A 26,429-nucleotide genomic window follows, 5' to 3' on the forward strand; every position below is an offset into this window, starting at 1 on the left:
AGAAGACTTCCAAATAAATTATGTAGGTACTCTACCCCAAAGAACAGGGAGCATAACTCTTCATTCCTTAAATGCAGGCAGCACAGTTACTTTCTTCCAAAGAGGACAGTACCGGATGGGGAGAAAAGTAAGTTTATAGTGGAGTAACCTGACAAATATTACCTCAGCCAGGCGATCAAGGTCAATACCACCAGTTATAAATAACATGATAGTATGAACCTTTAATATGATGAAAATGGCACTTCCTCTCTGTGATCACACCTATAACCCCAATCTAATCATAACAAAAACATCAGATAAATTCCAGTAGAGGGACATCCTAAAATATACTTGACCAATACCCCTAAAAACTTTCACAGAAAAAAATTTAAATTAAAAATAAATAAATAACAATGGGGGGGGGACCGTCAGTCAGTAGAGCATGTGACTCTTGATCTCAGGACCATGAGTTTAATCCCCAGGTTGGATGTGGAGCCTACTTAAAAAATAAATAAATAAAATCTTAAATAATAATAGTAATAACAACAACAAAGGCAGGAGTGGAGAAGTCAAACCTTCCTTTCCCCCCAGTTGACACAAACATAAAACTATCATTTTTCCAGTTTTCTTAGTTGAAGACTTTCCAAATTAGTCTGCTGAAATACTGCTCACATCCAAAGACACAGTAACACAGCCAGCTTTAGTTATATACTGTCTTTATCACTTTATCACATAGAGAAGACTATGACAGTTTTGGCCAATTTTGTTCAACAAGTATTTTTTGACTACCTTTTTTGTTCCAACTATTGTTCGAGGCTTTGTGGTAACCTCAAAAATAGAAGAAGAAAAAAAATCTGTGCTCTGCTTTCATTTCTGTGAGGAAGTCAGACAACACACAAACAAACAATAAATGACCCATCAGCCAGCAATAAATGCTATGAGGTGAATAAAAAAAGAAAGTGAGGCAAAAATGACCAAGACAGCTACTCTAATTGGAGCTTGGAAAATGCCTCTTTAAGGAGATGACATTTGAGTTGAGACCTCAGTGCAGCCAGTATACAAAGAGGACAGCAAATGCAAAAGCCAAAAAGAATAAGCTTAATGTGTCTGAGACATCTCAAGTAAACAGGGCAACTGCCCTGATAGGAATGAGCGAACATATTCTGAACTCCAGAGGTAAAAATACAAACCTCATTTAGGCATCTCAAACCATTCCAACACTAACCACCGGGAAACTATCAATGATAATTAGCTCAAGATCTCAATTTTACCCTCTCCCAGAGTCTCCCCCAAAGTCACAGCTGTCCAGTAAATACTGTCTTTTGGACTTCCCCATCTTCCCTCTGAAAACTACCATGCTTATCGCTCATATTTAATCATGGCTCTGCTAGAAGTAGTTAAAAAAAAGGAGGTGGGTATTCTACCCAGAAATTGCTCCTGAATTCTCCCTAACAGATCTCATTACTTCATAAAGCGCAACCATAGGTTGGTTAAAAGCAAAGGCTCTGGAGACGGAATGACTTGGGTTCAAACTCAGATTCTATCAGCTGTATGATCTTGAACAAGTTGCATAGCTTTTCTAAGACTCAGTTTCCTCATCTATAAAAAGCTGTGAGGATTAAAAAAGACAAAATGGGGCACCCAGTGACTATTCAATAAATGTTAGCTACTGCTAATAAAAGTATTTGAGTATTTATTTTGCTCAATGTTCAGAGTTGGGCCAGAGGGATTACAGAAAACACAATTTGCTACAGCAAATTGTTTGAGAGATAAAACTGTCAAACTCCCTTAGGTCAGGAGCTTTGTCTTTTTCTGGTTCACTAGTGTATTCCCAGAATCCAGAACAGTGTTTAACACACAGTAGGCATCTATCTCAATATATGTTGAATCAATCAATGAGGCTCCATTAAGTCAAAGGAGCATACGAGAGCCCGGCTTTACTTCAAAATAAAGGAAAGTTTTCATTCCACATCAAGATTAACAATATCCTAAGGCCTTGTTAAAGATGGTTTATTATTTCTAATTGCCTCCCCAAAGTCTAGAACAGCTTCATAATATTAACGGACCCAAATTTATTGCAATTAAAAAGCTCTGCTGCTAACATTAAGCTGTCAATCGAAGGCTATACTACTGTTCAGAATTCAAACTTGATCAAAATGTTAAAAGTAATAATAAAGTATAAGGTATATTGTTATGGAATACTTTGCCTGCCATTACTCCATAGAACAGACTTTAAAAACTTGTGTAAAAAAATTTTCTCACGAGTTGACCAAGTTTCATTTATGCTGGCAAAACAAAATGATTTCACCTTTCTCTGTATCATTAAATTTTATAAAAACATTATGGTTTGTTCAATCACCAAAGAAAAGTCCAAATCTTTTGGACTTCTTAAAAGTTGCAAAGGATTGTTAGCTTAATATATTGGCTCTTTAGGTCAAAGAAGGACTTTTCAGGGTGATGAAAATGGGAGAAAGAAGGAGTTCACCTCTCTAAAAATGAGTTTTCAATTACTATAATTATGCATAAAATAAGACAGGCAGCATTTCTGGGCCAAGATTTGATGCCTTAGTTCCCCGTGAGAATTAGAGCCAAGCATAAATTTGGGGCAAGTTCTGCAAAAACCACTTTACCCTCTATTGATGCTGAATGAAAAACTCATTGTTAGGATCCATCAACACGAATATATTTTCTAACACACAGTAGCCACTCTGGCAACATCGCTTTCATCGTTTTCTATCCGAGAAACAAAACAGGATGCATTTAAATCCTGCCTGACAGTTACCACCACTGCAGGGTAGCTCTCTCAGCAGCTTCAGAGTGGTAAGGGCTAAAAAGTAAGAATCTAGTTTACCGAGCCCCCACCGTAAAGTAGCAGGGCCTGCTTAAGCTAACCTACACTGGTTGGCTATTGTATAGGTCCGCCAAACCTTCAGAGCTAGAAAGATACCTGAACTCTACTGACACCTTTTGAGAGAGAAAGCCAGGCGTGAGGGCGGAGCGGTATGATCGGAATTGTTAAAACCGCAGCAAGCCAGCAGGGACACAGGTGCGCGGGCAGGCCCCGGTACCGCAGTCCTTGTCACGCTCCAGACGACGGAGCCCGTCACAACCACGACAACCCTCCTAGACTCTTTTTCACTCATTCATTCATTTGACAATTACGCGAGGGGCACTGTAGCAGGGCCGGCTCGCAGGGCCCCCGCCCCAGTCCCGGAACACCCTCGGCCGCCAGGCGCGGCCCTGAGCCGCCCCCATTTCCCGGACGCTGCCGCCCGCACTCCGCCACGGCGCGCTCGGGTCACCCGGATCCCGGCCTCGGCCCCACGCGAGCGCCCACGCCCCCCGCCTTGCCAGCCGCAGGTCCCCCGGCCTCCGCCCCGCTTCGCCGTCTCAGACCGCCGGGTTCGTGCGGCGAGGGAGGGGCGCGTCCGCGGAGGTCCCCCGCTCGGGGTTCAAGATCCCTCGGCGCGCGCGACGCCCGGACCCGAGGGCCTACGCGGGTGGGTCGGGCCCACCGGCCACTCACCTCCGCCGGGTCAGAACCGAGGGGCCTGCTCTAAGCCGTTTGAAACCGCTTGGGCCGCCGCACACCCCGCAGTGTCCTCGTTGTTTATTGGTCCTCGGCGGACCGCCCATCGCGCGTTTATTGGTCCATTTGAAAGGACTGTGTGCACGCGCCGCCCGCAGCTTTAAAGGGGCCGCGCGCGGCCGTGTTGCTTTCGGAACCGGCGTTGCCTGGTCGGGCGGGGAGAAAGAAGGTCGCCAGAGCAAAAGCTACCGGCGACCCCGCCCACCCCCACCCCACACACCCACACTCGAAAGAAAGGCGATAGATGTGTGGAGAACTGTGCATCCCCGGCCATCAGCATGTTTGCTTTATTTAATTTTGGCTATTCAAGCGACTGTCAACACCTGCAATTTTTTAAAAAGTCCTCTCATTCAGCAAATATTGATTGTGCAGCTAAGTGCGTGGGGGAAAAGAGAGGCTCTGGGATATAGTGGAAGGAGCAGCGAATGGAGCCAGGATACAGGATTCTGGTCTTGGACCTGTTCTAAGTAAACCACTTTTCCCAGTAAATTATTTGTAGCTTAGTTTCCTCAAAACGAGATAACAATGTTTCCCTTACAAGCTTAATGTGAGGATTTAATATAGCTACTTGAATGTCTAGGAAAGGCCTTTGAACAGTAAGCATTCTGCAAAAGCTTTATATTTCTATTATTTATAGAAACGACAGTCTTGGTTAATATGATTTCTAAAAGTCTTGTTTAGCTCTAAAAATAAAATCCTAAAAAAAAAAAAAAAAAAAAAAAGGCGGGGGGGGGTGGCTACACCACTCGGGGCAGAGTACAACTCTTGATCTCAGAGTTGTTTGTCCCAGCCTCAAGTTGCGTGTAGAGCTTACTTAAAAATAAAATCTTAAAAATAAGTCTTGCTTATCTCTAAATTCTATGTTTCTATGAATAAGATAAGGGCCTTACTCCCAAGAAATTTACAAACTGCTTTGGTCAGAGAAATAAAACATATAGGCTAGTCAGTCACTAAAATTCAAGGCAGTATGAGAACAACAGAAAAAGCTGTAGATGCTTAACAGAAGGGGGAAATTTGCTAAGGGAGGATCTGTGAAAGGGATGGGCTTTTTTTTTTTTAATATTTATTTTATTTTATTATTTATTTAAAAAAAATTTTTTTTTCAACGTTTATTTATTTTTGGGACAGAGAGAGACAGAGCATGAACAGGGGAGGGGCAGAGAGAGAGGGAGACACAGAATCGGAAACAGGCTCCAGGCTCTGAGCCATCAGCCCAGAGCCCGACGCGAGGCTCGAACTCCCGGACCGTGAGATCGTGACCTGAGCCGAAGTCGGACACTTAACCGACTGAGCCACCCAGGCGCCCCAATATTTATTTTATTTTAAAAGAGAAGGTGTGAGCAGGGGAGGGGCAAAGGGAGAGGGAGAGAGAATTCCAAGTAGGTCTGTGCTGATGCACAACACAGATTGTGCAGAGCTCCAGCCCATGAACCGTGAGATCATGACCTGAGCTGAAACCAAGAGGCTGACGCTTAATCAACTGAGCCACCGAGGTGCCCTAAAAGGGATGGACTTTTAATCTGGGATTCAAAGATACGTAATTACCAACAGGCTAAAAAATGGAGAGGGGATGGGTAAAAGTAATAAAATGATTCTTTTTTAATCTATCAAATTGGCAAAGATGAAAAAGTTTGACAGCCTTTGGCTAAGACTTTGAGAAACAGACACTCAAACTCACTGTTGGTAAGAGTGTAACTGGTGCAAACTTTTAGAAGGATGATTTAGCAGTTGTTAAAATGTAAAGTGTGTATAATCTCTGGCCCAGTAATGCCACTGTTAGGAATTTGTTCTTCAGATCTATGCAAGTATTCAAAGAAAAATGCCCAAAGATATTCACTGCAGCAATTCTTTAAGATAGGGAAAAACCAAAACCAAAAACCATCCAAACCCTAGAAATTACATGTCCATTCATAGGGAACTTATTACATAAGTTACAGAATATCTACTCAACAGAACACTACCCAACTGTTAAAAAGAATGTAGTTAAGCTATATGTACTGGAATAGAAAAATGCACAAATTTAATTGAAAAAAGGCAAGTTGAAGAAAAGCATATGTGGAATCATTTTATTATATGTGGTTATAAAATGCATATGTATTTGTACGCATGCCTGAAAATGATGAGAACATTCCTGGAATTTCAAGAAACTAACAGGGGAACTGGGAAGGGAGGGAAACAACTGTTTTGTTTTTTTGTTTTTTGCCATTGACATGTTAGTTAAAAAAATAGAAATAGGGAGAATGTCTAGTAGTGGGAAGAGAAGGCCCAAGGGCACAGAAACAAGAAAGTGCATTATAGGTAGGGAATTGAACGTCTGAGTTTGGTTTTCGAACAGGGTTCATGTTGGGAAGTAATGGGATACAAGGTTGACAGAGAAAGGAACAATTCTCAGAGGGTCTTGAATACTAAAGGTAAGGAATTTGTACTTCGGGTAGGTGATGGGGAGCTATTGAAGGTTTCTGAATCAGACAGTGACAAAATCAGAACTTCTCTTTAGGAAAACTAATTAGCTTGTTTGTCTAAAATCGGTTAGAGTTGGAAGCCCAGTTAGGAGTCTGATATGAGGTGATAGCAGTGGAAATGATGAGAACAGATTCCAGAAAGAGTGAAGGATTTTGCAACCAACTTAGTGCAAAGGTGAGGATGGGGCCCATTTAGGGAGATGAGTCAAAGAACATGCCAAGATTTGAACCTAGGGATTGGGAGGGGTCATTGTCCGAATGGAAGTAGAAAGTCAGGAGAAGCCAGTCTCAAAAGGAAGGCAAGGAATTTAGTTTTAGACCTGTTTACTTTTAGGTACCAATGAGACATCCAAACAGAATCTCTGAGTAGATCTAGGAAATACAGGATAAGGACTGTGAGAAAAGATTAGGAATCACCTCCATAGAGTAGAAAACATGATGAGACCACAGAGTGGGAGAGTGGAGAGTGAAAAGGAGGGACGTGAGAACAGATCCATTGGTAGGGAAAAGAGAAAAGAAACTAGCAGAGCAAACAAGGGTCACAGAAACCTTTGAGAAATGGGTTAGGAACATATACAAATAGTCTTTTTCAGTCATTGGTATGTTTACTTTATTTAAATATTATCGGAAATAAGTTGAAGATTACATTTAGAAGGAGAGCAAGATGGTAAACTGGAATTTGCTCAATAAAGGATGTATGGAGTCTGGATCCTGGAGAGCTTTAGAACAAGATGGCAAATCCCTGTTTCTTATATGGTTTAGGTGCAGCCCTAGTGGGCATTAGATGTCTGATTCCATGCATTTATTTGTTCGTTCATTCAACAAATATTTATTGAGCACCTAATATGTGCAGGGACTATTCTAGGCACTTGGGATAATCAGTGCACAAAATACACACACACACACACACACACACACACACACGTGTCCCTCTTATGGTACTCACATTATAGTGAAAAAGCATAGACAATCAACACATAAATAAATTATATAGTATGTTATTAAACAATGTATGCAATGTGAAAAGAAAAAAGAGTAAAACACGGTGAAAGAGATTGGGAAGTAGAGTTAGAGAGACTGCAATTTTATAAAGAGTGATCAGAGTAGGTTTCATTCAGAAGGTTACATTTAAGCAAAGACTTGAGGAAGGCAAAGGAGTTAGCCATGAATTTATCTAGAGGAAGAAAGTGCAGGCCAGAGGAAACAGCTATGCAAAGACCCTAGGTTGGGAACACGCCTCTCAGGTTAGAGAAACAGGGAGGCCTGCATAGCTGAAGCAGAGTAGTTGGCAGGAGGGTAGCAGGAGATGAGGTCTGATAGGCAACAGAGGGCAGGGGAGTGGCAGATCCTGTAAGGCCTTGTAGAAACCTAATATCTTGCTCCATAGTAGGTGTTCAATAAATGTTTGGCCAGTCATCTTTTGCAGTCCAGGATTATCACCAAACAGCATTTATCTATGTATTTATTAGAGTGACGTGTGCTTACTTTATTCCAAGGGCCTCTCAGTAGTTCTGCACAAGGAAAATATTAACAGGGCAGTGAACCCCTTGGAGGCATTAGAGATCAAGGCAAACACTGTATTATTGCAACTGGAAGCAGTAAACAGATGCCAAACATCGTGGCTGCTGAATAAATGTGCTGGGCATTTCTGAAAAGCCTGCCAAGGGTTGGGACAGTGTTCATTCCATCGTAATCACAAGCCGCTTTCTGGGAGAGAAACAGCTCTACCATGGGACGTGGACCCAGATTTCCAGCCTAAGAGGAACGGCCTCAATGATTAACTTCCTTTCAACTTTCAGTCCAGGTACCTAGTGCATTATTCCCTGGAGACAGCAGTGGTGACATTAACACAGGTCTCAAGTGGCTCTGGGTTTTTGTGCCTTGACTGGCCTCTGAGGCTATCCCGGGTTTCACTGGTTGCATTTAATAGGTATTGAGTGAATGAAGGAATGAATAACCCTTTTCTCTTTTCTCATAGCCCATTTTCCCATAGCCCCCCAAATTCAGGCCGTCCAAGAACTCTGACCACAGAAGCATCAGCTCCACCAAAGAGGAAGGAGGCAGAGGGAGAGATAGGGACCTCATTAGCAGGCTGTCAACAGGCTTTTAGGGCTGCAGGGAAAACTATGGAGAAGGGCAAGATAAGTGAGAGTTCTTGGCTCTATGTGTCTTGTAAAATGAAAAAGGCAGATTGCGTAGCTTGGGGCTAACTTCAGCCTTGGGTTTAAACTCAGACCCTTAATTAGGCTGTCTGGATCTGTTTTAACATCATGTCAAAGGAGTCCAAAATTGTGAGTTGGAGCCTTGACTCTGTTCCGCAAGCTGAGCTCTGCTTAGCCTCTGCCAGCTGCTTAATGGGAGAATGATCTAGAGAGAAAATAAATGGGTGAGTGAGGGAATGTTACAAAACAAAGGCTGCCTGAAACATCCCCAAACACACATCCCATTAAGTGGACCAGTTGAGTCATTTTCACATATGAAGAAAAGACACACTCATACAGACTTTTTTTTAGCTATAAAAAGGACTCAACTCCATCTGTAATCATTATGTCCATAGGTAGAAATAACTGAAGTTTACTATATGTTCTTGAATGTCAGTGCATTACACTTAGAACCCTGTACACCCTCAGCTCTTGCAGATGCCTTTTCTAAGTTCCTATGTAGCACTGACTTTGCTGTAGGCTTAGGTTTGGTGAAAGCTTCAGATCATGCCTTGGAGACCTCTCTATGGGCCACAGAGACCTTTTCATCTTAGGATCCATCATCTGTTCATGCAATATAGAAAGAAGGGCAGTGACAATGTTTTGAACATAATTAGCTTATAAAAATATGTCCAATTGGTTAGAATTTGACTAACTCTCTCCCTACTCATCAGCTTCAGGTTTTATATCTAGAGAACCAGATAAGGACAACTCTTGTTTCATCCTTAAGGTTTCTCGGAAGGAACATAAAAACAAGTTTCAGGCCAGAAATAACCTTAGCAATCATCTGGCTCAACCTTTTCATTTTACTCATCAGGACAGTAAAAGCCAAGGCATGTGCATAACCCGAAAACAGGATGCTAGTCCTTGACAGTGTTGCTAAAGTCTCATCTGCCCACTGCCAGATTGTTGTCAAGACCTGAGCCACCAGGCCCAGCCTCTTCTCCCATTCCCATTTCCTGCTGAAGTGACAGGACAGTCACAGATTAGTGGGATCTCTAAGGCTCAGGCAGTGTTGAATACCTGATTACACTGGCTCGTGTGGTCACAAGGTGTCAAAATGTAGTCGCCAAATTTTGTTCTCCCAGAAACATCTCCCAGGCTTTCAAGCAAATGGTGTGTGCTCAACGCATTAATTTTTCTTGTCACCTGAAAAGTTCTTCCTGAGTTCTCAGCTCAAGTGGTCACTGTTCATGGCCTGGCCCATAACCCCAAGCCTTTGGGAGGGGGTACTTTCTACAGGTATATACGCTTATACTTTAGGCTGGATTTCATCACTTAAAATGCTTTTCTCTCAGTATGAGTTATTTAAAAAAAAAAAAGAAAAAAAGAATGGTTGAGCGAGGGGACAGTTGTCCTTGAACTATTCCACTTGTTTCTGTTCTGGTGCACATATCCCTTACCAAAGTTGAAAGAGTTACACACTGTAAATTAGTGTCAGATCTAAAAAATAAAAAATAAAAAAAAATTAGTGTCAGATCTCTTGTCATTTAAATACAAGAGGCTTCAGTCTTTCTTGCTTTCTCTTTCTTTTTTTTGGGGGGGGGGGTTATGTAGGGTGGGGGTGGAGGCTGTTGCTAGATTCTAAGCTCTGTGGTCAGGCTTGGCCCACAGTAAGTGATAAACGAATTAACGGAAGCATTATTCTATAAAAGTTCTGTGGTTTAGAAAATCAACTACTGGGTTCTGACATAAAATTCTACATCTCGCACGGGACTTCCATGATTCCTAATCATCATTAGGAACCTGAGAAGGGAGCCCAACCCCATATCCTAGCCTTGAGATGTAGTGGATAAATTATAACAAGGAAGCTTTTTTAAAATAAAAGGAAGAAAATAAAAATAAATAAAAGGAATCTTAGTGTTGATTTGATCCATTCTTCGAAACTACGAAACTTTACTAAGATCGAAAAGAGCTAGTAGCATATCTGGGCCTTAATGAACCTTCCTTGTCCCCAGTACTTTTCTTACTATATCTGACAGTCTTGCCAGGGACTATCATCACAAGGCAAAGTCAAGTTCTGTGACAATGAAGTCCTCATAGACCTAGAACAGAAATAGAAGATATATAGTATATATGTCATATACTTCCTTCCAGCGCCTGGAGAGGTCACTAATAATCATGACACTTTCCCCTTGGAGTCTCCCCAGGACCTCAGGCAGCCACTGCCAACCAATCAGAGTCGACACTCGAGATTAAAACCTTCCATCTCTGTTCTAGAGGAAGTGAGGATTTCACAAGCCAATGAATTCTGGTCTTGACCTGTCTTCTCAAGATGAGTTGACCCTTCAACCAGGAACCCCACACCTTTTATTGTTCTTCACCATCCTCACGTCCCCCAAGGACTTAAAGGTGATGTTGCAAGAAGGTTTTTGAAAGCATGGGTCTGCCAGACAGAGCGGGTGCAATGATTAGTCATGACTCCAAGCCAGGCACAGTGATTAAGAAAAGCTAAATTTATATTAAATTATCATAAAGTCCTAAAATACTGAACATAGTGGTTAAATAACTCCAGAAAGTCCAATCTCTCCAGTGAGTAACGTTAAAACCATTACACATGAGCGCGGGAGAATCACTTCCATTAGTTTAGGACAAGAGAGGTTTTGCTTTTTACATAGTGAATCAGTGCTCAAATAGAGATTTCTTCAAATATGTCTTTTCTACATTCTGAACAGCCCAAGTGCAATAAGATCCTTCCCCCTTCCCAATCAAGAAAATGCCACTTTTCTACTTTCTCCTCGTCCTCAACCAAGAGTCTGAGGACCCAAAGTGCTCTTTTCCTGCCCTGTCAAATGTGAAATGTCTCCCTTTCATCCCATAAGTGGCACCTCGCCTTTCCCACTTTGTGTACTGGAAAAGACTTGCTGGCCTGGCCAGGCTGTCCTTGTGTGGGCCCAGACCTGGCTTGGTTACTAACAACAGGGCTAAGGGCTTGGCACCTGTCTCTAGCAGCCTTAGAAGTGACCAGAAAAGCTTTGCTCTTTTTTTTTTTTTTTTTTTTTTTTTTTTTTTTTTTTTACTCACATGTTTGGCAGCTGATTTCTCAATACCAAGAACCACAGGAGAGGTTTCAAATCAGGAAACTTCCCCTACAAGCCCTCGCCTCTCTTCTCAGCCCATTGTCCTCTCCTATTGCTTCTTGTTCCTGGGTGGAGGAGGTCTGGATCTGCTCCAGGCTGAGAGCGCTTCATCAGTGGTTCTACCTTTCTACATCCTGCCCCCTACTTTTGTGTCTTGATTTAGCCCTCCTCACCACCACCAGGCTAAGTCAGAAAAAGCAACTTGGGGCGGGGGGTGGGGGGAAGGAGGGGGCTATGTAGAAGGTTTAGGGCTGAGAAAAAGGTCTCAACTCCCCTGATACTAGCACGAGACACACGCTCTTTGTGTGAATGGGCACGAACCAAGTGATGGCATCACAGCATGGAAAGTCAGTCACTTAGCCGGGAAAAGAGTTGGAATGGGAACTTCACCACCCCACAGCCACAGGTTCTCTGTCCACTAACTTTGATCCCTGAGCACTTGAGAGACAACACGGGAGGTTCAACCTCATGGATACTTCCTGTTAGGCCCTGGGTGCCCCAAGTCTATAACCCAATCTCTCTTCCTGACCATTTATGAAGACTTTTGGCCATTTCTTTGAAAAGTTGTTTCACGGTCTCTATGCTCAGAATCCCACAGAATGAGCGGGGAGAGGGTGGCAGAACATGAAGGTCCAGGTGATATGCGGCTTTGGGTCTAGACAGCCCTGGTAAGATGTTGCAAAGACTTAGCCCTCGGGGCCCCACATTCCTCAAGCCCCTGCTCACAACCTGGTGACTTAGAGTCAAAGACATAGGAAGGGTACTGGCCAGCAGTGGCACCAGCGGGGGAATTCATATTAGCTGCTGCCATGCGGTAAAGGCCCTGTCATCGGAAGGTAGAAAAGCTTCCAGACAAACTAGCAGGAGGAAGAACAGATTGAGCCACACCCAGATCTCACCAATATCGGCAGCTGAAAAAAAAAAAAAAAAAAAAAAACCAACAGCAGCTCTTAGGGCAAGAATAATATCCATTGCCAGCAATGGACAGGACACGTGGCCCAACCACCCTAAAAGCTTTCTCATGTTACCAATGCACTGGAGGCTGGAGGCTTCCCAGATGCCCATACCAGCTGGGCTCACTCCTCCTTCCTCTCTCAGCCTCTATCCTTCATCTCTCTCTTTACCCTTGACCCCTGCCCCAGCCCCTGATGGGCAAGTTCTCTTAGAGAAGCGGCCAGGCTGGTTCTGACGGGAGACAGGGAAGTCTTGGATCATCAGTTCTTGTGAGGCAGGGTACCAGGGGAAAAGCTCTGTACTGAGGAGGAATCATTACTGAGCCTAGTTTTGGGGGCTCAGGATGGGGTGCAAGAGGTGAAGTTGGCGGTAAAATCCAGGTCTAAATTTTCGGGATGCACCATCATTGCTTGTGCACAGGTAGTTACGGACTCAGGTGGAAACAGCTCCCGCAGAGGACCCGGGAGCGGTTATGGGGTGGGAGGTGGAGGAGAAGGACGAGCACATAGGAAGGGGGCCTGTTGTATAAGTGAGCACAAGGACCGGAAGTCCATGAAGGAGAGGGAACAGGCAGGGAGGGAAGGGAACGACGGTGTTTAGACCTGGCTCTCTGAGGAGAGCTTGCGTTCATGTTTCCAGCCCGTGTCTGGCAGAGAGCCCCGTCTTTCAGGAGTGGCTGCGGTATGGACACTGCTGCACTCAGACTGCTCTTCCTGCAGCAGCTGCTCTGTCTCCGTGTCATCCAGGGAGCCAGAGCTGGCCTGGATGGACACTGTGTCTGTCTTCATGCACACATGATCCCGCAGAAGGCCCCCCCGTGAGCTGCGGAGTTGCTTGAGGTCGTCCCACTCAGCATCGTCCCCAGACAGAAGGCAGATTCCCTCTACAATCTTGATCTTCTCCTTGGTGTAGTTATGGTCAGGCCCGCCCTAGGGTGGAGGGTGGGGAGACATGGTCAGTCGGCTGGCTCTCTAAAAGGATCTCACGGTGAACCGGAAAAGGAAGTAGATGGGGTGAGAGGAGGTGTGAGGGGTACAAAGATCCCACAAACACATGGGGAGACTTGGTCAGAGAGCAAACAGATGAGTCGGCCTAAAAGGAGAGTAGCAGCTAGGATGATTATTACCCTTCTCAAGACAGGGAGGAGGGAGAACCATGGCTTCCAGTCCTGCATCATCCACTCACTGGCTATGTCACCTTGGGCAAATTACTCAGCATCTCTAAACTCAGTCTCCACATCTGCAGTGTGGGGAGAATAACAGTATCCATACCTCATAACCAGTTGCGGTGAAGGTTCAATGAGGTGGTACACATAATGCAGTTAGTAGGTGCTTGACACATAAGATACGTTAAATCATGTCAGGTATTGTTACATTGTTATTGTGATTTATTAATGGGACACCATGCTGATATGCATGGCCAAAAGTAATTGACAAAGGCAATTCAATGTGCATTTATTTGGGATTTTAAACTCCTCCTGTGCTCTTTTGTTCTTAATTCTCTTCTTCCTAATTTTGTTAAGGAGAAAACTTTTGGGAGGTAAGACAGGAGGAATCTAGAAAATCTCCTTATTTAGATTTTGAGTGCCAATCCTTTGGGACCCCATAACCTTTTCTGGGAGGTTACTCTGGCTCTGCTCCCACAAGCCTTGGGGCCATTCTCAAGCAACCTGGGATTGTTCCAAGGACAGCCTTAAGTTCTACTCAGGCTTCTCCCTTTGTGGATTTCTCAAAGAGGAGTCTTACTCCTGGTTTCTGGGGGATACCAACCAAAATGCCACCTCTACCAGGACACAATGAACCATGGCTGAGGTTCTGTCCTGGGACAGTATTCCCACCGAGAGCTCTGCAAACGTTCCTCTATTTTAGTAGCAATTCAACTCCACAGATATTTACTGAGCCCCTGCATTAAAGAGGATACTTTGCTGATTGCCCTCTGGGAGTGACAGCTCCCTCAATAGAGCAGAGACAGACACAGATAGCACACAAGCACACAAGCACACATGTGCACGTGCGTATACACACACTCATTCCCCCAGCACACCCTCCAAGCTGAAATTAGCATAAGATTAGAGAGAGCCGTGCAGTGTCTTCACCTCAGAGACACGCTGGGTAAGCTAGGGAGAGGTGGGGGACACGGCACTGGGAGTTTGGGGGGGGGGGAGGAGAACACCACGCCCTCTACAAACACACTGCAACAGGTACCTGAAATCAAGAGGAAATCAGAAGAGAAAGGGTGAAAGACTGTCAGAGGGGTGAAAGAGCTGCTGGGGAAAAGCACACAACAGAAGAAAAGAGGTCACACACTTGTAAGTTCTAACCTGGGAACCTTATTATGGTTCTTTTCTGGGGCATCAGACACTCTAGGAACCTAAGACTCCAGAGTCTCTCGAAGATACTAAGTGAGAATGGGATCTACCATCCCTAAAACTGAAAACTTCCTGCAGGTTCTGTTTTGGCTTACAGTGGAAGCTCTTTTAATATGGAAACTCATGGAGCCAGAAAGCATGGGATTATTATGTAAAGTGCACTCATTATGCATGGTGGCCCTGTAGATATGAGGGCAAGTTTTGACTGTGCTAGCCAGGCCAAGAGACTAGAACGATTAGGGTTTCATAAAGGATATAACTTCTGATGAAGGGTTACAGGATTTTAGAAAAAGCAGCGGTTGTATTAGACTAGGAAAATCTGAAATCCCAGGCTACTGATTCCTTGTGGAAATGGGACTATTTTTCAAGCCTAAACACTCAGCAAATAATTTTTCACTGAAGCAACAAAGGAGTTAAGAGAGCAAAAGCATGTAAACCTTCAAAATTCTAGAGAAATCTCTTAAGATTCTGTGGTAAGAGGAAGAACAGCAAAAACATAAACAAAAACAAACAACAACAAAAAAACCCCAGCCATTGCCAGCCACAGGTGCCAACAACTTGGATCAGAGGTTAGAAAAGGGAGAGTCCAGGAGCTGTTGGGTTTTGAGGGGTATTGTCTAGGCGTCTGGGGTGCTTCACAGGGGCCTCACTGCAGGGGAATGATGACTAAATGAGGAAACACCTATGAGCCTAGTAAAATATCTCCTGGCAGGGAGGCGCACACTCCCATGCTTTCAGACTCAGACCTTCTGGAATCTGCTTTCTAACCTTGCTCTCACGGAGGTCCCTCAAGCCGGTCCCTCAGAGAGTCTACATCTGTCCAGAAACCCAAACCACATTCATTTCTTCTGTTCACCATGACTTCCAAAATGGTAGATGGGACTACCCGGCATCCCTCACTGATCCATTCAGGCAACTGGAGCGTATCCTTCCCCCCTCCAGAAACAAACACAAGCAAACATACAACCACCTTGAATATAAACTTTAATTTTTACCTCTTTCTTATAGCACAGTTGATTGTACATGGCTGGTTTCGGGATTGCTTCAATTTTCACTTCTTGAGTGGAAGTTCGGTAGGAAGGGTTGCTGTAGGTCAGGTTTCCCATTCCTGGGTCAGTTAACTTGGATTTTTTGTGTCTTTAGGAGGAAAGGTGATGAGAAATTAGTTCAGATCTTTATCGGGGTGATATCTGGGGAAGTTGTAACCTGAATGTGGTAGGCAGCCTCTAAGACAGCTCTAGAGATCCTCGCCTCCTGCTTCTCCCACCTTCTGAATCCCTGCTCCTTGAGTGTGGGCCGCACCTGATGATTCACTCACTTCTTTTTTATTTCTTTTTTTATTTTTTAAGTAATCTCTACACCCAAGGTGGGGATCGGACCCACAATCTCAAGGTCAAGACTTGCACCCTCCACCGACTAGGCCAGCCAGGCGCCCCTGGTGATGCACTTCTGAAGAACAGAAAATACAAAAGTGACGGATGCTAGATTAGGTTCCAGAGAAACTTGTGGCTTCTGTCTTAGGTTGCCCTTACTCTCTCTTATGCTAGTTCTGGGGAAGCAAGCTGCCAAGTGGCCAGTTGTCCTTTGGAAAGGCCCCACAAGGCAGGGAACGGATGAGAGTGACCTACAGTCAACAGCTGGCAAGGAGCTGAGACCCTCGGTCCAACAGCCTGTGAGGAACTAAATCCTGCCAACAGCTACACACATGTGCTTGGCAGGGAATCCCTCCCTGGTCAAGCCCTGAGATAAGACCACAACCCTGGCTGATACTGGACTGTAGCCTGGGAGAGACCCTGAGGCAGAGGCATGCAAGTAAGCTGCACCCAGATTTCTAACCCACAAAAGCTGTGAGATAATAAATGGTTGTCATTTTAAATTGCTAAATTTGGGAATAATCTGCAATAGATAGCTAATCCACTGTGTCAAGACAGATCTATGTTTCAATCCCACATCTGTTACTTACTAGCTGGGATCTTGGTAGACATAATCTAAGCTTTGTGAGCCTCAGATCCTTATCTGTAAAGTGAGGAGTAATAATACCTGTATTATGTAGCATTGATACATATTCACTAAATAGTAACGGTTACTATTATTATTAGTGTTGTTGTTATTGTTGCTGTTATTGTTGCTGTTATTGTTGTTGTTGTTGGAAGCAGGAGCCACAGCAGCATAGCAAAATCCTGGTATTTTTGCTGCAAGCTGTGTTTAAAGCATTTGGAGAAAATATACAGAGGGTCATAAAAAGGATTCTAAACTGAAAATGACACACTCCACCTTCCCAGGATGATCCCTACTGAGCAATGACACATCAAACAATATTGGAGTAAAGGCTGTGGTTATGTGAAGAGAAGATCATTTCCACCTTCGGTGGTTTGAGGTGAGGCAGAGTAGAGGAAAAGCAAAGATGGCAGCATCAGTCCCAGCTCTGTCTCTTCCCGTGTGACCTTGGGTAAAGCCCTCTGTATCCTCGTCTATAAAGAGAATCCTGAGGGCTGCTGTGGTCCTAGTATCAGAAACCTGCTTGGGCTGTGAACGGTGAAGAAGAATCAGAGTTCAGGTTCTACCTCGCTCTGACCAGGGACCTATCTTTGACATGAGGCTGGTCAGAGGTTAGATCAGCAAGATGTGGAGCTTCAGGAGAGCACAGATAATGAGGACCAGTGACCATGTGTGTCCCCTGCAGCGAGGCTGAGGTTACCTGTACAGCATCAAAGCTGCAATTGCCACCAAAATCAGCAGAATGCTGAGGAGTCCACCGATGACGTAGCTGACATGAAGTCCTTCCCCTAGAAGAACAGAGAGACACTAGGTGGGGGCGACGGACAATCTTCCAGCTGGCGTGAGGGGTGGGAAGACGAGGGTTCCTTTGGTAGGGGTTGGATCCCACACCACCTGAGGATAGCCAGGGAAGAGGCCGCAGGGGTAAGGGTAGGGGGCTGAGAAGAGATCTATGGTCCTATCTCTAATCCCAATTCCAATATTTACTACCCATGTGACTTAAGGCGAGATGCTTAACTTGAAGCCTATGTTTTCTCATCAGTTAGATGAGATAGTTAGATGAGCGATAATAAACCGCTCCTAGCCTGCTGGCAATGACACGTGACTGTGTATATACATATACACACATGCACACGTGTGCACGGGCACACATATATACAGCTTAACAAATGGTTGGCATATGGAAAGCACTCTGTAAGTGGTGGCTAACTAATGATTGTTTTTTCTATGGATTCAGTCTGAGAAATGGGTTTGACAACCCCAAAGAGTCCCTATGAAGGTTTTGGAAGGTATCAGTGGAAATTCGGATTCCTTATACCTTCTTTTCTAAAACAGTTGGGCACTCAGGGCTCACCTGGAGCAGCAGGTATGGCCTCATTGGAATGTGCACAGAGGCCCAGCCGAGCATCCTTTTCAGAGCATCTGTGGGGCAGAGAAAACTGAATGTGAAGGTTACTTGTATTTGATAAAGACCTTGCCTTCCACTAGGAAAGAGGGAAAGTCCTGGGAAGGACAGGGGGAAAGGCTTTTGAGTGGGGCTTACTGATATTTGATTGTACCTGATGGGAGACATCAGAAGCACAGACCAGGAAATACAGAGAAATCAGTGTGAGTCACTGTCTTCGGGATGCGATATCATGTTTAAATGAGTTTTAAAATATGTACGCTTATTATTTTTATTTTAATTTAAAAACAATTTTTATTTTATTTATTTATTTATTTATTTTTTTTTTTTTTTTAAATTTTTTTCAACGTTTATTTATTTTGGGACAGAGAGAGACAGAGCATGAACGGGGGAGGGGTAGAGAGAGAGGGAGACACAGAATCGGAAACAGGCTCCAGGCTCCGAGCCATCAGCCCAGAGCCTGACGCGGGGCTCGAACTCGCGGACTGCGAGATCATGACCTGGCTGAAGTCGGACTCTTAACCAACTGCGCCACCCAGGCGCCCCTAAAAACAATTTTTAAAAATGTTTATTTATTCCTGAATTAAAGAGAGACAGAGTGTGAGTGGGGGAGGGGCAGAGAGAGAGAGAGGGAGACACAGAATTCCAAGCAGGCCCCAGGCTCTGAGCTGTCAGCACAGAGCCTGACGTGGGTCTCGAACTCACAAACTGTGAGATCATGACCTGAGCCGAAGCTGGACACTTAACTGACTGAGCCACCCAGGCACCCCAAAATATGTACTCTGTAAAGAAGATTCCTCTAAAAAAGGAGAAGCAGGTCTGGAAGTAAGCCAGAAGTCTGCTGAAACAACACTAAGGATATCAATAGTAGGGTTCGTTAAGCTACCAGGATGAGCTAGAAGAAACTACCAGCCAAGCAAACCTCTGACTGGATACAGATTATCACAAGGTCTAAATAGACCTTGAAAAAAACCCTGTTTTTCTTCTCTTCATTCTTTCAAAAGAGAATATGCAAGACATCCAGAGGGAGGGATCAGGGAACCAACTTGAAATGCTAAGGAGGTAATTTCTTTGTGGCACATTATGAACAATCAATTAAAGGCATCTCCTGGGGTGCCTGGGTGACTCAGTTGGTTAAGTATCTGACTTTTTTTTTTTAATGTTTATTTATTTTTGAGAGCACAAGCAGGGGAGGGGCAGAAAGAGACAGACAGAGGCTCTGAAGCAGGCTCTGTGCTGACAGCAGTGAACCTGATGTGGGGCTCGAACTCACAAACAGCAGGATCATGACATGAGCCAGAGTTGGACCCTCAACCAACTGAGCCACTCAGGTCCCCCTGTCTGACTCTTGATTTTGGCTCAGGTCAAGATCTCATGGTTGTCAGATACAGCCCTGCAACGGGCTCTGCACTGGGCCTAGGTGTGGAGCTTTGTTAAGATTCCCGTTGTCCCTCTTCTTCTGCCCCTCCCCCTGTGTGTGCACGTGCTCTCTCTCTCAGAAAATAAATAAGTAAATAAATAAGGCATCTCTTAAAAGGCTAGAGAAAAGCTACTTGCAAGAACATTTGAAACCAAGATGCATGGAGTCTTCAAATAGACTGTGACCCTAAAAAAGTATCTGACTAGGGTTCGAAAGTTTTCTAAACTATCCTATAGAAAATCAGATTAATCATGATTGATAGTACTTAAAAGTTAATGAGAAAAATACATGTTTATGTCTGGGTATTTGCTTTTCTATACAAACTTCTAAAAAGAGAATATGGGGCAAATAGGACAGATTTGCTCATGTGCAAATGTTATAATTTTATTTTATTTATTTTTATACCCCCAATTCCAGTTCTCAGACTTTATTTACTTTTTTGTAAATGTTTATTTGAGAGAGAGAGAGACAGAGAGACAGAGTGTGAGCGGGGGAGGGGCAGACAGGGAGACACAGAATCTGAAGCAGGCTCCAGGCTCTGAGCTGTCAGCACAGAACCTGACACGGGGCTCAAACTCACGGACTGTGCAAGATCATGACCTGAGCCGAAGTTGGCTGCTTAATCCATTGAGCCACCCACGTGCCCCTATTTAGCTTATTTTTTAAGTAGACTCTACGCCCAACATGGGGCTCAAACTCATGACCCTGAGCTCAAGAGTCACATACTCTACCACCTGAGCTAGCCAGGCACTGCACAAATTTTATTATTTTATTTTATTATTTTATTTGTTATTTAACTTTCTTTTTTCTTTTTTTAAGTTTATTCATTCACTTTGAGAGAGAGCATACACGCGTATGCGCACATGCTCCAGCAGGGAAGGGGTGGAGGGAGAGGGAAGGAGAGAGAGAATCCCAAGCTGACTCTGCATTGTCAGCGCTGAGCCTGATGTGGGGCTCAGACTCAACCGTGAGATCATGACCTGAGCTGAAATCAAGAGTTGGATGCCTAACCAACTGAGCCACCCAGAAGCCCCAAATTTTATAATTTTAAAGACATGAATCTAGAGTTCTCCTCTGGGATTATTATTATGTTTCTGCTTTCAGAATTGACATCAAGTGTTAATTATCTTTTTAGCTAAAGTTGATAATAAAAATAAAGAGACTGGTATATTACAATGGAAAAAAATGTTGTAAATAGAAAAATGTCTGGAAAGATAGACACCATTAATCAGCCATAAAAAGGAAATTCTGCCATTTGTGACTACATGGATGGACCTTGAGGACATTATGCTAAGTGAAATAAATCAGAGAGAAAAAGACAAATATTGTGCAATTATCACTTATATATGGAATCTAAAAACAACAACAACAACAACATCAATCCCAAACTCATAGGTTGCTGCTTGCCAGAGGTGGAAGGTAGGAGGAGTGGATAAAATCAGTAAGAGTGGTCAAAATGTACAAACTTCTAGTTATAAGTCCTGGGGAAGTAATATACAGTATCGTGAGTATAGTCAATAATACTGTATTATACACTCGAAAATTGCTAAGAGAGTAAATCTTTAAAAGTTCTCATCACAAGAAAAAGACTTTGTAGCTATGTGTGGTGATGGATGTTAACTAAACTTACTGTCGTAATCATTTTGAAATGTATACATATATAAAATAGAAAATATTAAGAGTAACTATACATGGGTACTTATTTCTTCTTTATTCCTGGCTGCATTTTCAGATTATGTTTTTGCAAGGCATAAATAAAAAACATAAGAATTTTTCTAAATTGAATCTAATATCATATTTAATCAATTTTAAGATCTGTATTGTTCTCTATTCCAACATCTCTGGAACAGGAATGTGTCTTACAATCAGTGGCATCTCATAGTTGAGGTTGGTCATTTTTTCAGTTGAAACTCTCAAATCAGGATGCATCTTTTTTTTTTTTTAAGGTTTTATTTATTTTTGAGAGAGAGAGACAGAGTATAAGTTGGGGAGGGGCAGAGAGAGAGGGAGACACAAAATCTGAAGCAGGCTCCAGGCTCTGAGCTGTCAGCACAGAGCCGGAAGCAGGGCTCAAACTCAAGAACCACGAGATCATGACCTGAGCCAAGGTTGGAAGCTTAACTGACTGAGCCACCCAGGCGCCTCAAATCAGGATGCATCTTAAATGGATAGCACCATCAACTTAATTAAATAAAACATTTTATACTTGATTTGAGAACTGTTCATGTTTATGCTTGCTTATTTAATAATAAGGTGTGTGTATACATGTGTGTGTGTGTACACGTGCATGTACGTGCATGTGTGTTTGAGGTCATTATAAGCTAAGGTCATTACATCCCTGGGGATGTTCCTAGTCATAACGCCACAGCCCAGAGACCACTATGACTTGGCAGCTTCTAAGCAAACTGTAGGACAAGACCATATACTAAATGTGTTACGAGAACAAATGTCACCAAAAGGAAGGATGAATGCCATGTAGGAACTCCTCTGAGTGATTTCTCTCTAAAGCTGCTCTTAAAACTTCTCACCCTCAGAGCTAAAAAGAGATCCACTTACAACAATCTACAAGTTTATATATCATCTCCAGTTCCAAAGAGCAGGGACGGGTGGCTCATGATGTGACCTACTTCCCATGTGCAAGAATTATCAAGCTAAGACTGTGGTCTTCTGCCGGTGGAAGATGGTGATTTGGAGAAAAGAGCCCTCAATCCCATATTGAATTCACTTACCTTCCTTCCACCTCCTCCAGAGATGTGTGGGTCCGGGTGGTTGAGGAACGCAAGGTGGTAGGAAGTGTGTTGGGTAGCACAGGGCTCCTTTCACTTATGCTGGTAGCCCTGGGAGCTGGGGGCACTAGACCAGGTACTGAAGAGAATAGGAGGATTGAAGTGAGCCACTAGAGTCCCAAATCTCTACATATGATCCAAGAGTAGCATCCTGGGTTACCTGACAGAGCCATCTTATAGCTGCCTTAATCCTACGCATCCTCATTAGAGGCTCTTCATACTGTAAATAAAAAGGATTTGGACTCCAATATTCAATAGCTCTGGATGGGCTAGCTGGTGCACAAAGGTCAGGAAAAGACAGCAACTCACAGGCCACCGCAGGGATCAGAGATTCAGGAGACCTGAATTCCATTCTTGTAAATGCCAGAAGCTGGACAAACTCAGGTCTGTGCTATTCCAAAGCTCAAACTCATTGTTCTCTCACGCAGCTGTACGACTCCCCGAGGGGGATCCCACCCAGAAGGACAAAACCGAGGCTAATGATCCTCTGCCACTCCAAGGACCCTGCTGTTCCAGGGCGTCATTCAGTCCAACTCACCAAGGGAGCAGGGCCGGCCATCGGGCTCGTCAGGACAGGCACACACGAAGTCAGAGGCTCTGGCAAAGCAGAGGTGGGTGCAGCCTCCATTATTCACACCACAGGCATTGGTCCCTGGAGGCAAAGCAGGTACGTGTCTGGTCTGGGCTAGAATCGGGTCTCCCAATTTGACACCTCTCTTTAAGGAGGAGCTCCATGGCTACCTCACTCCAAGGGACAGTAAGGCAGAAGGGGCATAACCACATGGGGCTGAAAAGGTCTAAGAGCTTAAAATGGGAACCAAAAGGCTCTCCTGTGGCTCTAATGTCTCAGTCTGTTAACTCAGGGACTGTTAATACAGTCGCTGGGATGATCAACCACCCCACTGATGGTAAGGAAGCAAGCAGGCTCAGGACCCAGGGGCCCACCTGTCTGCCGCTGAGGAGAAACCACAATGATATCCATGAGCCCTTCCACATTCGCCAACACCGTCTCCTTGCTCCGGCCTGAGTACTTGTCGACACGCTGGATTGACTTGGTCTGCCAGTCTGTCCAGTAGATCCACCTGTCCTGCTACTCAACAGGGAAACCCCATAAAGAGTAAATATTATTCAACAGTCTGACCTCAGGTACAGCTTCTGTGCTTTAGTATGTGTACGCCCTCTGCTGAAATGCCCTGTGTCTCTTATCCAGCATGCCAACTTCCGTGTGTCCCCCATATCGCACTGTCCAGGAAATCTCCCCCAGTCCGTATGGGATTCATTCCTCCATGCTTTTCTGTGCCTTCTACAAGTGAGTTTTGGCACTCCACGGTCATTTGTTTACATGTCTGACATGTAAGATTAAGTTCTTCAAGGACAGAAATATCTTTCATTTCTTTCTCAATTTCCAGTACTGACACTTCATCCCCAGTCAATGACTGAGTGGCTCAATGAATAAATGAGTTCTTGTACCTGGCAAATAGGAGTAACTTAGGGCCAGGGGGTCCTTCTAAGGTCGCTGCTCTTCTGGGCCCTTCACAAAGAGCCCTGGCCCAAATCCTCTGGTTACTTCTAGGGGAAGCTACCTTCTAAAAATGTTTATTTATTTAGGGGCCCCTGGGTGGCTCAGTTGGTTAAGTGTCTGACGTCAGCTCAGGTCATGATCTCACAGTTGGTGTGTTCGAGCCCCACGTCGAGCTCTGTGCTGACAGCTCAGAGCCTGGAGCCTGCTTCGGATTCTGTGTCTCCCTCTTTCTCTCTCAAAAATAAATAAACATTAAAAAAATTTATTATTTTTTTTTTTTGAGAGAGAGAGCATGAGCAGGGGAGGGGCAGAGAGAGGGAATCCCAAGCAGGCTCTGAGCTAACAGTGATGCAGAGCTCGAACCCACAAACCATGAGATCATGACCTGAGCCGATACCAAGAGTCGGTCGCTTAACTGACTGAGCCGCCCAGGTGTCCCTAGGGGAAGCTGCCTTCTAATTTAGTGATCCTGAGATTCTCAACCAGGGGTGGGGAGGGCAATGAAGGTGGTTCCCCTCCTGCTTCCAGGTATACATCAGAAACCCCAGGGGAAACTTGTAGATTGAAAAACCACATTCATTATCATCCTATAGTTTTACATTTGGAGTAGGGGGATGGGGAACTTATTGTTAAGTAGAGCCAAACTTTTATTGGCTGGTAGGATATAATATACTAATAATATAATATAATATATTATATATAATATATATAATATATTATAATATAATATACTAATAATATAATATAATAATAAGACAGATAAGTGGAAGTTTGTCAAAAAAGAACAAGGATTTTTAAATAATTGAGAATCCCTGTTGTGGCTCCAGGCTTGATAGATCTCCTCTTTCCCTTCCCTGAATTAGTTTACAGGATAAGAACTCAAAAATGATAGCCAGTGATAATTAAAAAGATTAAAAATAACACACACTGAGTGCCAGATACTGTGCTGATGCTTTGTGTATATTTCAGGAGGACACTATTAAACTCACTTATTTTACAGGTATTAGAGAGGTTCAGTATCTTATCCAAAGTCGCAGTCATTCAATGATGCAGGCAGAGCTTGAACCCATGGAGCTGGCAGATTAGAGGTACTCAGTAAGCATGTACCAACTGGCTGGCTGCCTCAAAACTCTGGCTCTTAGCCACTGCAACCTACTGCCACTAAGCCAGCTGCCTGGACTCAGATATTGGGAACACAGCACTAGGATCAACTACGGACCCTATTAAAACGCACATTCCTGGGCCCAACCCTCATGAAGTAGATTCTTTTTATGCCAAGGCCCAGGAACCTACATTTGAGAGCCACTCCTTCAAATGCTAGAACATGGAGTGGTGTTGCAGGAGTAGCAGGCACATGGTGGCAAGGCTTCAGTGTACAGGAAATACCCCTAAAATGAGCTTCCGTAGCAGGATCATTAAGTAGCAACTAGGGTTGAGGCTCCCAACTTGGAACCCCGAGGAAACACCCTCCGTCAAGGAGGTTTAGTTACCTCTCTCCTGAGCCAGTACCTGAGTGAGAGCAAAGGGGTGGGACACGTGGCTGACTAACACCTGCCGTAGCTTCCCATTGAGGTCAGAGCTCTCAATCCGGTCCAGATGGGCGTCCACCCAATAGATCCTGAGAAGGAAAAGTGAGAAGAGGGCTGCTCAAAATGCTTGCCAAGAAACCCAGTCCTTCCCCGCAAGAAGCTATCTGTTCCCTCCTGAGCTAACTAGTAGGTGCTGTGAGCAGTCATAAAGCACCCTTGATGAGAGGTCATTGCGAGTCCCAATGCTGAAGAGGGGAAGCTGGGGACTCAAATGGGGGGCCAGAGCTGTGTGGGGCGGGGTAGAAAGCCTAGTGACCTCTGAAGAGCCACCCTGCAGGCTCATCTTCAGCAACCTGATCTCCCTTTGGCTCCTTCCCAAGAATCTAAGCGGAAATTCTTATGAATACTCTTTAAGGAAGAGATCTTGGTCTATAAGGAGCTCATTGAGGTTATCCCAACTCTCCAGGTGACTTAGATTCCTTTCCCTTCTTCTGGGGGCAGAAAGAGAAACTGCCTCAAATCCCCTTTCACCCTCTTTTCCTGCCCTTTAGCATTTTTTATCTAGGCAAGGAGTTGCAAATTCCAATGAGCAAAGGGATCAGAAAAGCAACAAGCGCAAAAAATCAGCCTCTGACAAATAAGGGGTCATGGGACGTGTGGTCCAGCCAGAGGACGTGCTCTGCTGAAGACACTCAAATCAAAAACATATAAACCACACAAACAAAATCCATCTGAGGATTGAGGGCTATATTCAGCAACCTTTGCTCTAAAAATATGTTCCCTCATCCTTCTCACTGCTTTTTCCCTCCTCACCTACCAAGGAGCTTTCTATTTTTCTTTTGTTTTCACTATCTGAATCTCAACCATCTTCTCCTGTGCCCACCCAATTTCCAGAAAGCAACTGGGACAGGATTCCCACCTGCGGGTATCATAGTCCAGGGTAAGGCCATTGGGCCAACCCAGGTCTGTGTTGATGAGGACCTTCCGCTCAGAGCCGTCCAAGTTTGCCCGCTCAATCTTGGCAATGTGGCCCCAGTCTGTCCAGAAGAGGTACCTAAGGTACAACACTGCCATCATCACCAAGGCATGGGAAGATGGTACCAGAGGTTGACAGAATACAGGGGACACGCTGATAC

The 26,429-nt window shown here is 44.2% G+C and overlaps 2 protein-coding genes across 4 annotated transcripts in view; both read right to left on the minus strand.

Annotated features, from left to right (window-relative positions):
- CKAP5 (cytoskeleton associated protein 5) overlaps positions 1-3,585 on the minus strand; it is a 113,084-nt gene extending 109,499 nt beyond the window's left edge. For 2 of the 3 annotated variants that reach the window (XM_047878158.1, XM_047878154.1), the window contains exon 1: positions 3,506-3,585. The gene's annotated coding sequence lies outside the window, so the exon portion shown is untranslated. The remainder of the gene's footprint in view (positions 1-3,505) is intronic. The other variant, XM_047878156.1, reaches the window with a different exon arrangement.
- A 3,030-nt stretch (positions 3,586-6,615) lies between these two features.
- Positions 6,616-26,429, minus strand: part of LRP4 (LDL receptor related protein 4) — a 67,958-nt gene continuing 48,144 nt past the window's right edge. The window contains exons 31-39 of the mRNA XM_047877059.1: positions 26,213-26,347; positions 25,274-25,382; positions 23,188-23,332; positions 22,781-22,894; positions 22,186-22,321; positions 17,986-18,053; positions 17,332-17,419; positions 15,629-15,770; positions 6,616-13,194 (exon numbers count right to left, since the gene is read on the minus strand). Coding sequence (XP_047733015.1) covers positions 12,862-13,194; positions 15,629-15,770; positions 17,332-17,419; positions 17,986-18,053; positions 22,186-22,321; positions 22,781-22,894; positions 23,188-23,332; positions 25,274-25,382; positions 26,213-26,347 — 1,270 coding nt within the window. The 3' untranslated portion in view covers positions 6,616-12,861. The remainder of the gene's footprint in view (positions 13,195-15,628; positions 15,771-17,331; positions 17,420-17,985; positions 18,054-22,185; positions 22,322-22,780; positions 22,895-23,187; positions 23,333-25,273; positions 25,383-26,212; positions 26,348-26,429) is intronic.

The sequence above is a fragment of the Prionailurus viverrinus genome, chromosome D1, assembly GCF_022837055.1.
Source record: "Prionailurus viverrinus isolate Anna chromosome D1, UM_Priviv_1.0, whole genome shotgun sequence".
In the NCBI taxonomy this organism is placed as follows: Eukaryota; Metazoa; Chordata; class Mammalia; order Carnivora; family Felidae; genus Prionailurus; species Prionailurus viverrinus.